The sequence below is a fragment of the Apodemus sylvaticus genome, chromosome 1 (assembly GCF_947179515.1).
Source record: "Apodemus sylvaticus chromosome 1, mApoSyl1.1, whole genome shotgun sequence".
Taxonomy (NCBI): domain Eukaryota; kingdom Metazoa; phylum Chordata; class Mammalia; order Rodentia; family Muridae; genus Apodemus; species Apodemus sylvaticus.
Genome location: NC_067472.1, coordinates 119,031,690 through 119,045,402, shown reverse-complemented (window position 1 = coordinate 119,045,402; position 13,713 = coordinate 119,031,690). Strand labels below are relative to the sequence as shown.

The 13,713-nt window shown below is 34.8% G+C and overlaps 1 protein-coding gene across 1 annotated transcript in view; it reads right to left on the bottom strand.

The window, feature by feature from the left end:
* Tyr (tyrosinase) overlaps window positions 1-9,339 on the bottom strand; it is an 80,127-nt gene extending 70,788 nt beyond the window's left edge. The window contains exon 1 of the mRNA XM_052177691.1: window positions 8,521-9,339. Within this exon, the coding sequence (XP_052033651.1) occupies window positions 8,521-9,339 (819 nt within the window). The remainder of the gene's footprint in view (window positions 1-8,520) is intronic.
* Between the last annotated feature and the right edge of the window lie 4,374 nt (window positions 9,340-13,713).

Here is a 13,713-nt window from a genome sequence, read left to right as displayed (position 1 = left end):
TGTTGAACTCAGGTTTATGCATTCTTTATATCTTTCTCTTTATTATCTTTGGCTGCCTTTATGAGTGAGTTTCATGACCTACCCACAAATTATATTCATGAAAATTCTCATATTCTAAACACATATATCTGATTATGACTTAAAATTTCAACAGTTTTCATAAATCACAAATGTATTTATTACTTACAACAATTGATTCATTCCTTTCTCTTTACTTTCACACCAAGCAGTGTGAAGCTAAAGCCCCAAACCAGTGGGTTTTATTTTATATAGTAGCCTTTTTTTTTTTACATTGATTCAAACATTGTTTTCAATTCTCCCTCCAAACATGTTTTTAACCTGGTCTGACTTTGCCAGATGCTTTTATCCTGTGTGATCCTTCTGCTGAGGCCACCCTGCCTTTTCCCTCTTCATGCTACTTATATTTGTCTGTACGCCATGCTTTAACACAGATGTATCTGCGTTCTGGGGTCTCAGATCCTGCATATTCTTCAAGAACAAAAGATAGCTTATTAAAAAATCTGTTACATGACTTACTCAAAAAGGTCTGACTAAGAATGGAAATAGTCCTAGAAATCCATGCAAATCATGCTGCCTATGCAGCCTCAGAATCCCAATCCAAAAATTCAAAATGTAGAATGTTGAAACTCTAAATATGAAGTGAATTCCACATTTCACTTCATAAGACAGAAGCAGGGAAAAAATTGTATGCTAAAATTGTATAAAATTATCTGCAAGCTATATGCATAAAGGATATGTGAAACATAAATGAACTTATTTAGAGAGCTTTCTTCCTTAAAATATCTATTTCTTTACATATGAAGATATTTGAAAATCCATAAATACAGAATTTCTGAATCTAAAACTTTATATATTTTATTTATTTTTCCTATTAATAACTCCTGAATGGTTTTATAAAATGAGTCCAGCTTCTGCTATGAATGTAACAGGTTGGATGACTGTATTGTCAATTGACCTGACACCAAGTCAGGGTCATGGAAGAAGTAATTTTCATTCCTCTTTGACTAATAATCTTCAGGATACTTGCAACCATTTTTTTTCTGAAATGTCAGCTGCCATTTGACTAAATGTTCAGTTAGTGGAGACATTAGTAATACATGATAATACTCAGTTGCAGAAATAATGTAAAAAAATATAGCTCCAATTTGTTGTCTTTATGTTAATTCAGAGCAAGGGGCAAGGATAGAGAAATTGTTAGCATTGTCATTATAGTCCTGAATATTACAGTCAGAAAGATAGTTTCTAAAATATATTCTATTAAATACATGGTGTCAAGTAGGTTACCCACATTTGTTATCAGAGCTTTCCATCTCTAAGTAGAGAGCATAATAAATCTTTATTCAGGATCAAATAGTCTAACGTATAATAACGGATCTTGATGTATTATTTAGAGCACTTCTCATACATGGGACTCAAAACTACATGGCAAACAAGACTAATTAAGTAATTTTCCATGAACTGATTTCTTTAAGTTATTTTATTCTAAGATTGTATTGAGACATTGTATTTTTTAGAAACAAAAATGTCTCTAAAATATTTAAGTTTCTTCCTGTTGGTCTTACAGGTGTTTTTGAGAAGTAACACTAATTCATGATTGTGTGGGTCAAAAGATAATGGCTTTTATGGTATAGTACATTGTTTTCTACTGCATTTGGTTCTCTCATTAGCAGAGAAAACAATCAGATTTAATAGCAGGGATTTTTTTGTTGCAAAATTTTATATGCCCTGTTTAGTAGTGTTTGGCAAATGGCAGAAATTGGACTGAGCCCAGGTCTTCTGGTGAAAGTTTGGTTCTTTCTTCTTCTAAACATAAATGATTTGTTGTGCATGCTAAGAATAGCATAGTCAAATATGAAAATACAAAGAAACAAAGAAAGGGACAAAAGAAACAGGTGTGTTAGTACTGAAGGTGAATCATGATAGTCTTCTATTAAATTCAGGAAGTAGCAATAAATTATCAGCTCTTAAAAGCCTTCAGGAGAAAAGGTTTTATTATGGTATTTAAGGTTTGTTTGTTTTTTCTGAAAAACAAACAAACAAAAACCAAAAAACCTAAACCATACGGCATTTCATGAAATCTTTTTTATAGAGAAAAAAGAGCTGTTATTTCATGGAGCAGTTGTCATGGTTACCTAAACCCATGACTTTCTGCTGAAATGTGACTTTGTTTTTCTTCCCCCTGTGGCTTCCATGTGACATGGTTTCCACGTAATGAGTGAATTCCCTGACTGCAGTCCACTCATAAGAAGTGTTTTCCTCTCCACTCTGATCATGACAGTTCTCTTTGACACACCTTTCCTTTTAGGTTAGGCTCTCTGTTGATTGTATAACCAATAGATCTAATAGTGTTGAACACAGGTATTTTGTACTTAAATGTCATCCAGTACCCTCTATACAAAACAAACAAAAAAATATGTGGACTGTTTTAATAGTTCTACTTGAAAAATATTTTTGAAAATAATCAAACAAATGAATGAATAACAAGCCAGGAAAAGACTGATTGCATATTAAACCTTCCCAAAACAATTCACATCAATTGTATGACTTTATAAACTATTCTCTGTCAAAAGTGTGTCAAATAATAATCAACTCACAAAATGTTCAGATGTATTGTGATTTATACCATATATTTTCATGTACACATCCTCTCTCTCTCTCTCTCTCTCTCTCTCTCTCTCTCTCTCTCTCTCTCTCTCTCTCTCTCTCTCTCCTACTTATGTAATCTACCAAGAACTGAGCAAAACGTATTGTTCAAGCAAGAGCTATCTGCTGAAATTGTTGTGTATTCTACATCAAGAATCCAGTGCTGTAAAATATGGGCTGAAGCCTCAGAAACCCATCTAGGATAAGATTTAAATTTATCTGATTTTTACTTTTGTTTAATTCAGCATGTATTTATAAAGCCCATTCTGTGTGTATACCATGCCCTTTTACAAATGGCTACAAATGTATTTATAAATAGTTTCCACCTTGGAAAATCTGATAATGGTAGACAGAAATAAGCTTAATAAACCATTCACGTTCTGAATATTATAGAAGTTATGTGATAAATCTCCACAAAGTGTAGAACAAAGAGGAGGAAATCAATTCTATCAGATATAAATAGAAATACCTGTCTTCCTCCAGGCTATCTGGTTCATGTGATCTTTTTAAATGTATATGGTGTTTTCATTAATGAAAGTTCACGGACCATGCATGTGTCTAGTGTTCATAGAGGAAGGAAGATGTCAGACCTCCTGGGACTGGAGTTAAAAATAGTTGAAAGCCATCCTGTGGGCTCTGGGAATTATACCTGGGTCAACTGAATGAGGACTCAAAAACAGTTAAAGTAACTACCTGGCAAATTATACATACATAAATTTGTTTTAAGACCTGCTTTAAGTCAAAGTCAATGCAGCTTACATAAATGACAATGAATACATAGGGAATTGGGCTCTGTCCTTAAATGGTAACTTTAGACAAATCCTCCTGCTCTTTCAGACCTATCATTTATAAAATGTGAGCACTCCATGAGATATCACAAAAGATCTTTCAGCTTAGACTGGGTAAATACTATCAAAGATCTAACATGTTCTTTTGTCAAGTAAAAAGATATCTGAAGGCAAGCAAGAGTAGAAGCTTATATGAAATGGGCTACAGCTTAGCTAATTTGGAAAGTATTAATGAGTTCATTGTAACTTGGAAGCTATTTGATCTCGTCTAACACAAACCAGTCTAGTTTTTAATTTAAATGTTTAATTTAGACAAAAGCATTCAAATTAATGGTGTGTTCATTACAAAAACTCTATTTTCATAAAGGAAAGCAAAGAAATAACTAAACAATCTCCAAATTAATTAAATCTGTGCATCTCAGTGATGGCTGCACATTAGAATCACATTAAGAGGCTTAAAAGTACAAACACCCTTGGGAGGCTGAAGGCAGGAGGGTTGCTGAGATTTGGAGGGTAGCCTAAGTTGTAGAGTAAGCTCCCAGTCAGTCTAGGGCTACAGTGGGAAACCTTTTCCTCAAATAGACAAAGAGCACAGACACTGGAGCTTTACAATAGACTAATTGATTCTTTGTTTCCAGCATGTAGTTGTATGATGGATTTTCAAGCAACTTCAGAACAATAACAAAAATTGTAAGTGATCATGATATTGACAGTAATTGAATTATAGCACTGCAAACATGTACTATTTATTAGTTCACTTATTAACTTGTTTTTAATGTTTATGGGTGTCAACTGAATGAGGACTCAAAAACAGTTAAAGTAACTACCTGGCAAATTATACATACATAAATTTGTTTTAAGACCTGCTTTAAGTCAAAGTCAATGCAGCTTACATAAATGACAATGAATACATAGGGAATTGGGCTCTGTCCTTAAATGGTAACTTTAGACAAATCCTCCTGCTCTTTCAGACCTATCATTTATAAAATGTGAGCACTCCATGAGATATCACAAAAGATCTTTCAGCTTAGACTGGGTAAATACTATCAAAGATCTAACATGTTCTTTTGTCAAGTAAAAAGATATCTGAAGGCAAGCAAGAGTAGAAGCTTATATGAAATGGGCTACAGCTTAGCTAATTTGGAAAGTATTAATGAGTTCATTGTAACTTGGAAGCTATTTGATCTCGTCTAACACAAACCAGTCTAGTTTTTAATTTAAATGTTTAATTTAGACAAAAGCATTCAAATTAATGGTGTGTTCATTACAAAAACTCTATTTTCATAAAGGAAAGCAAAGAAATAACTAAACAATCTCCAAATTAATTAAATCTGTGCATCTCAGTGATGGCTGCACATTAGAATCACATTAAGAGGCTTAAAAGTACAAACACCCTTGGGAGGCTGAAGGCAGGAGGGTTGCTGAGATTTGGAGGGTAGCCTAAGTTGTAGAGTAAGCTCCCAGTCAGTCTAGGGCTACAGTGGGAAACCTTTTCCTCAAATAGACAAAGAGCACAGACACTGGAGCTTTACAATAGACTAATTGATTCTTTGTTTCCAGCATGTAGTTGTATGATGGATTTTCAAGCAACTTCAGAACAATAACAAAAATTGTAAGTGATCATGATATTGACAGTAATTGAATTATAGCACTGCAAACATGTACTATTTATTAGTTCACTTATTAACTTGTTTTTAATGTTTATGGGTGTCAACTGAATGAGGACTCAAAACAGTTAAAGTAACTACCTGGCAAATTATACATACATAAATTTGTTTTAAGACCTGCTTTAAGTCAAAGTCAATGCAGCTTACATAAATGACAATGAATACATAGGGAATTGGGCTCTGTCCTTAAATGGTAACTTTAGACAAATCCTCCTGCTCTTTCAGACCTATCATTTATAAAATGTGAGCACTCCATGAGATATCACAAAAGATCTTTCAGCTTAGACTGGGTAAATACTATCAAAGATCTAACATGTTCTTTTGTCAAGTAAAAAGATATCTGAAGGCAAGCAAGAGTAGAAGCTTATATGAAATGGGCTACAGCTTAGCTAATTTGGAAAGTATTAATGAGTTCATTGTAACTTGGAAGCTATTTGATCTCGTCTAACACAAACCAGTCTAGTTTTTAATTTAAATGTTTAATTTAGACAAAAGCATTCAAATTAATGGTGTGTTCATTACAAAAACTCTATTTTCATAAAGGAAAGCAAAGAAATAACTAAACAATCTCCAAATTAATTAAATCTGTGCATCTCAGTGATGGCTGCACATTAGAATCACATTAAGAGGCTTAAAAGTACAAACACCCTTGGGAGGCTGAAGGCAGGAGGGTTGCTGAGATTTGGAGGGTAGCCTAAGTTGTAGAGTAAGCTCCCAGTCAGTCTAGGGCTACAGTGGGAAACCTTTTCCTCAAATAGACAAAGAGCACAGACACTGGAGCTTTACAATAGACTAATTGATTCTTTGTTTCCAGCATGTAGTTGTATGATGGATTTTCAAGCAACTTCAGAACAATAACAAAAATTGTAAGTGATCATGATATTGACAGTAATTGAATTATAGCACTGCAAACATGTACTATTTATTAGTTCACTTATTAACTTGTTTTTAATGTTTATGGGTGTTTTTGTTTTTGTCTGTGTGTAGATCTGTATGCCTTGTGTGTGCCTGGTTCTCAGAGTGGTCAAAAGTGGCCATCAGACCCCTAGGAACTGGAATTACCAGTGGCTGTAAAATGCCATCTGAGGCCTGGGAATTGAACCAAGGTTTTCTGAAAGAATAACCAGTGCTCTTAAATTCTGAGCCATCTTTCCAGTCCAGAACAATCAAAATAGCTTTGTTTCATTTCTGGAAGTCATTACTTAATTTTATTTCGAAATGCCCTATGTTCTTTTTCTTCAGCACATATTCACTGAACGAGGTTTCATAAAGACATATTCATCTAGGCATATCATCTGTTTTGATGATATCCCCTTTTTCATGCTCTCCAACACTCCCTGAATGGGAAATGAGAAGGAGAAAAAGACTTTTTTTAGAAGGACTTTAACAAGAAAGGTTGTGCGAATAAAGAAAACAGACAAGAACAATTAGTTTGTCATGTCTGCAACTGTTTATCCCTGGATTAAGTGGATAGAGCAAACTGTATTCATTTGACCTCATTTTCAAATAAGGTTGCTTATTTGCAAAGTTTTTGTTCTTTTATTAATTCTTTTTTTAAATTTTGCCTCCTTTTCTTCAGTGATTTTTCTCCCCTCCATTTTCTAGTTTTACATAAAAAGTCTTTCCATAGCCCCATAATACATGTTTGTAGGCAAGATTTTAGCAGTTACATCTTAGGACTTACTAGGCCAAACAAGTCTGCTGTGGTTTTAAACTTTCATTAATTTTTTTGTTTTGATTTGTTTTTAAAGGAAGTTATATAGTTGTGTATGATAAAAGGAAATAGATGAAATGTATGAGTTCAATACCCAAAACATGATTTAAAAATATTAAATCTGGATATCATCTAGTAGTAGGCTCCCTATGTAAATATTAATTTATAATTTTATACTGAGCTCGGTGGATATATTGCAACTTTTGATAATTTTGATAAGCCTTCAGTCTTTCTGCATCAAGTAATTCTATATAGCCATTCAAAATATTGTAACTGAGAGAATTCCACATCCAAGGCTGACAGAACTTAAAGCAATAGCCAGAGAAGTAAAAAAGGTAGATGAGAGTTTTGCCATTCATAAATTAAGTTAGAATGACTGAAAATATACAGCAGTGTTATTTTTCAACACAGCCTCATAATATAAAGTACTTCTAGGTTTAATAAACACTTGGCACCACTGGCACTAGAAATTAGCAGTAGCAATTAACAGTGGCCCTTTAAAAGTTTCCATTTTGGAAGTGTATGACCAGCAAAGATAGAGGGAATATTTCAAAATTGCAAGTGCAGGGCAGCCTAAGTTCTTTTTATCCCATTTGAACTGGTAAACAGAATAGTTGCAATAGAAAACTTTTCAAGATAGGCAGAAAAACATATTTCACACTTGTGTTTATTTAAAGGAAAAACTATTTAACATATATTTCTTTCTTTATCTATTGCTTCCATTCCAGAATGAAGAAAAATAATAGAAGAAAATAAAATTTAATCTCCAAATAACAGTGTCTTAATTCTATATCTAGTATTTTTAAAGTAGGAAGAAGGCTAATGTCTTCTTCATCCTAAAGAAAAGAGTGTCAGTTCCTTACAAAAGGGCCATCTTCTCCCTGAAAATAACATAAGTTAGCCAGACAGCCCTTATAATCATTAGCAAATACCACCTCTGCTATTTACCAACAGTGCTATCAAAAAGTCATTTTTAGCAAATTAAGTAGTATTTTATGACTTTAAAATAGAAATATGTTTATGTTAAATGCACAATAAATTCTTTCAATAGGTATTCACATATTCTAAATACTCAACAGACTTTAACTCTTTTCATTACTTAGCTATTTGAGTCAACAACTTTTAAAATTTAAGCAACTAAACATTTTTTTGTGTTCTGTCATTGTCTAATAGGAAATCATGCAATAAAGGTCATCACTGATACTTAGTGAATTATCATAGCACTCTCCCTTGAAGATCCTAACTAATAGGTCTTGGTTATGGGAGAGATTTGTATTTTAAAGTAGTATAATTATGGATTTTACTGTTGATGTTAATTTTAATATTATTCAGAAACATGTACTATGATAATCTTGTTTCTCATCCATTCCTAAATAACTCTGAGCTACTGTTTATTCCAGATGCCAGTGAAAATGACAACAATACAATGGTGAACCAAGCAGTATTTGTTTATAGCAGTTTAGAAATCTAACTAAGCTGTTAGATATTAAGACATATAAGCATATAGATATCTGCTTAATAGCAATTTTGAAGTGTTCTCAAAAAGAAAAAGAAATCTAGAAACATTAACATCTGTTATTAAGGCATCTTTTCTACCCTGAGATATTAGCAGAGATGCTCACAGAGTATGAAGATGTGGCTGCAGAAATACCATTCCTTGCAACTCTATATATGCAATGCATCTTACCTGCCAGGAGGAGAAGAAGGATGCTGGGCTGAGTAAGTTAGGATTTTCAGGGTGATGACCTCCCAGGTACTCATCTGTGCAAATGTCACAGTTTTCTGCATCTCTCCAATCCCAGTATGGAATGGTGAAATTCTCATCCCCTGTTAGCTCCTGTATTTCTTGTTCCCACAATAGCAAGAAAAGTCTGTGCCAAGGCAGAAACCCTGGTGCTTCATGGGCAAAATCAATGTCACTCCAGATTTCAGAGCCCCCAAGCAGTGTGTCCCTTGACACATAGTAATGCATCCATACAAAGAGGTCATAGAGGTTGATGTCATTAAACATGGGTGTTGACCCATTGTTCATTTGGCCATAGGTGCCTGTGGGGATGACATAGGCTGAGCTGATAGTATGCTTTGCTAAAGTGAGGTAAGAAAAAAACTTATTCTTTTCTGACACACTCAAATCAAAAATGTTTCTTCTAATTAAGAGTCGCTTCTCTGTACAATTTGGGCCCCCAAATCCAAACTTACAGTTTCCGCAGTTGAAACCCATGAAGTTGCCAGAGCACTGGCAGGTCCTATTATAAAACACGGAAGGCCAGGACTCACGGTCATCCACCCCTTTGAAGGGGAACTGAGGTCCATATGGTGCATCTGACAGAAGGATATCCTGGCAGGAACCTCTGCCTGAAAGCTGGCCGCAGGGACTTCCATCACCCATCCATGGTGGACAGCATTCTTTTGCCAACAAGTTCTTAGCGGAGGCACAGGCTCGAGGAAAATGACCATCAGAAACCTGGAAACTCCACAGAAGGCAATACAAAACAGCCAAGAACATTTTCTCCTTTAGATTGTACGAGATCAGCTCAAATAGGTTAATGAGTGTCACAGACTTCTTTTCCAGAAACCCCTACAGTGACTATCACATGTCTTGGCTAAGACCTATATCACCACTCCCCCTTTCTACATCAAATACTCTCAGCCCTTTTTACACTAAGCTTTTATCTTCCGGAAAGCACATGACTAACTTTTTCTTGGAGTTTGTACATAGCCCACAGTTGAAGGAAGTTGAACCTAAGTTGATAGAACATATGTTTTTCTAATTGATATGAAATAAATAATAATTGGAATTTCAAATGAGAAGTAGTATCAAAAATAGATCATCTCCTATGAATAAAATTCAAGAAACATTTGGATTCTGAATACAAGTCTGTTGTATTCAGAGACTGTAAGTGGACAACAACTTTCATAGAACTCATTTTGCAAAAAAGATTTTCTTCAGAACTCAGAGTATTGCTTGTATCTGACTACTGTTGAGCTTATTTACTTTGCAAAAGTAATCAGTCAATAGTTGTGTCACGTTTTTCCTTGATTATCTTGATGTATTGATTATTTTAATGACTATTTCAAAGATGTCTTACTTTGTTGTCTTAATTTTGTTGACTGCTTCGATGCATAAAGCTTTCTAGTTCAGAAAACACACACACACTCTCTCTCTCTCTCTCTCTCTCCTTTCTCTCTCTCTTTTATTGTTTTGTTTATAAAATCGGGAAGATAGTAAGGGACTTACTGGGTGGTTTTCATGGTCTGCATAGCACTGCTCCGTGAATGAAGAATAATGAGAAGGGTAAAGGAACACATGTCTCTTTGAAGCTCCCTTCTCTATGCTGCTTCATACTAAAAGTTGTGTGCCTCTCTGAATTTCTACTGTAAGAGAAATGAAGTGAAGGTTTGAGAAAACTGTTTGAACACTGGGGCTGAGGAAATCTAGGAAAATCATTGCTTTCCAGATGATGCTGGAATGTCAGCCTGCTCTGTTTCTTTTCTTCCCTAGGGCTTATCTCAGTATTTAAAAAGAGTTGACTGCTCCATTGGATTCTCTTGAGATGCAAGGCAGCCTTTGCAGGTAGAAAGAGCAGTGTGTGGGTGCAGGAAAGAGAAGTTTCCATGGAGATTTTGTCTCTTGCTGGGATAAGGAAGCTCTCACATGATTTCATTCAGGAGGCTTAGTTCTTTTTTGCTTTTCTTCTCTTAAAGCCAAAAAGAGATTAACTCGGGACCTCTCTCCCCTGGGGAGTTTTTGTTATGTTTCACTTGTAGCTGCACCATGGCTTTTTGTAACTCCTTCCCATCTAGTTGCAGGTGGAATTCAACTTCTGTTAAATTTGTTTAACAACTTTTTCTTTCACTTGTTCCACTATCAGGCATCTTAGCAAAATTGCTTAGAAAGTCCTCATCACACTTTCTAAGGGCATTACACTGCTTTCCCATGCTCATTTTCAAAATCTGTTCAGCCTCCTTAGAGGGAAAATGTAGTTTGCTGTCTTCATTTTCTTCATAGTACTGATTCTCTTAAGTTATTCCCCTGCAATGTAGTCTACAGTCTCAGTCTCCTCCAGTTTATTTATATGATGATCCTATCACCAGTCCTGCTCTCTCAGTGTAAGTATTCATTTACACAGATTTTTTTCTTGTCTCTAGATACACATTAGGTAGGTATCGTCAAGCTACAATTGCCTACCCTAAGATAGACTTAATGCAATCTATATTAGCTGTAGCTGGGAACTCATCAGTACAATGAAAGTATTTGTTGATTATCTCTTGGGCATTTTCTGAGGATAAAATGGGAATGGTATGGCAAATATAATAAGACAGTTTACACAACTGTCAAAAATGCCTTTTTATTACAATTTAATCTTAATATTTATAGCTAAGTATGTTTAAGTAAGTTTTCCTGAATTAAATAAAAATTCCAAGTTTTTATAGAAGAGTTTCTGTGGGGGAAAATGGTAGTCTATTAATTTTCAAGAAAGGTGAGGAGAGTTTTCGGGGAGAAAACGTATTTTAAGAGACATGTTAAATAGTAATAGAAGTATGAGTAGAATAGCAGTTATTTAAACTTTTATAGAATGAGTTCTTGAATTTAAGCTTCAAGTGGAAGTGACATAGCACTCCCAAGAATTCTAAAGACTGCTAATGTTCCCGTAGCCCCAAAGCAATAGAAATGAGAAGTAAGGTGTACATTGGGACATACAAAAGGGTTGAAGCAGTTTCAATGTAATCTCATGGGAACTTGAAACATTTTCATATGTATATATGTGTGTGTGTGTGTGTGTGTATATATATATATATATATATATATATATATATATATATATGCTGAGATGTGATATGAGCAGGGAATTAGAATGAGAAGAGAAATAGCACTTAGGAGAGTATTGACGTAACAAGGGAATGTATGGATGTTAATTAGTCCAGGGTGAAGGTATCGAAGATGTAAAATGCTCAGGATTGTCTTGAACCATCTATGTTGTCAACCTGGGCATAAATTCCTGAACTCTCTGACTCTGTCTCCCTCATATTACATTATTGATGTGTACCAGTCTCTCTGAATCTTATTAAGAAAACCTATTTTTTCTAATTGTAATAGGTTTTTCTTGTTTTTGTTTGTTTTTGTTTTTGTTTATGTCAACTTGGAGATGGAGATGGTCCTCTGGGCATGCTGTGGGCATTTGCTTGATTATGACTGATGTGAGAGAGACTCATCTCAATTGTGATGGAATCATTCCCTAGACATATGATTCTGGGCTTCATAAAATGGAGAAAGCAAACTGAACACTAGCATGTGTTCCTTTCTCTGTACATTCTAATTGTAGGTGTGGGGTAGGTGCTTCAGTCCCATCCTGCCCTGACTTCCCTGTCATGATGGGCAACTGCCAGCCAGTATAAACTTTTCTTCTTTAAGTTGCTCTTGTCAAAGAATATTTTAATCACACCAGAAAACAAAACTAGGACAGTACTCATTGTTATAGGATATTTAAGAACAGTAGCTTTTGGTTTTCCCAGCTTGAAGTGATTTCAGACTATTCTGTCACATAATTTTCTACCAAACATTTGTAAGGTTTTATTATTTTCAAGAATATTGCTTCTTATATACATTATTTTGTTAAAGATTATAAAAATAACTGATTTTTAATTTTGTCATTGTCATATATTTACTATTAATGATTCCACATGCTATTTTTTCTTTTGCATTCAGGTAAATTATCATTGGGTATGATATGTAATTTTTCTTACAGTTAGTAATTAGTTTGGGCATGTGTGTATTTGTGAGTGTGTGTGTGTGTGTGTGTGTGTATGTGTGTGTGTGTGTACGTATTTGTGTTTGTGTGTGTGTCTCTGTGTCTGTGTGTATGTACATGGACAATGTATGCCTGATGCCTCAGTGGAAATTAGGAGACAACTTATAAGAGTAATTTCTTTTCTTCAGCCTGTGGATTTGTTGATAAAACTCCTGGCTTCAGGCTTGAGAGTAAGTGCCTTTTTCTGCAGAGCTATCCAGCAATTTCAGATACAAATGTTAACTACCACTATAGTTTTGCTTGTTTGTATCCTTAGATACAACAAAAGGAAAAAGTTTACAGTGATTAATTCTCTATAGCTGGAGTTTAGACACACTAATTTGGTCCATAAATATGCAGCTCCTACAATTCTTAAACCCTTATAGATTTTAAGTGGTTAAAAAAATTATTGGATATTTTCTTAATTTACATTTTGAATACTATCCCTTTTCCTGGTCCCCCATGAAATCCCCAATCCAATGTCCCCTCCTCCTGCTTCTATGAAGGTGTTCCCCTACATACCCAATCCTGCCTAGCTGGCATTCCCCTACACTGTGGCATGGAGCTTTCACAGGATGAAGGGCCTCTTCTCCCATTCTCTGATTAGCTCTATACCCCACTTTTTGATTGGGCTGTTTGATTGTTTTGGAGGTTAGCCTCTTGAGTTCTTTATATATTTTAGATATTAGTCCTCTATCAGATTTGGGGTTAGTGAAGAGTTTTCCCCAATCTGTAGGTTGCCGATTTGTCCTGTTGACTATGTGCTTTGCCTTACAGAACCTCTTCAATTCCATGAGGTCTTATTTATCAATTCTCAATCTTAGACCATAAGCCATTGGAGTTCTATTTAGGATGAGTTCAGGACTCTTTCCCACTGTCTCTTCTTTTAGATTCAGTAGATATTGTTTTATGTTGAGGTCCTTGATCCACTTGGATTATGTTGAGCTTTGTGCAAGGTGAAAAATATGGGTCTATTTTCATTTTTCTATATAACTACTCCTAGTTAGACCAGCACCATTTGTTGTAGATGCTCCTTTTTCTACTGTATGCTTTTAGCTGCTTTGTCAAAGATCAAGTGTCCATAAGTATGT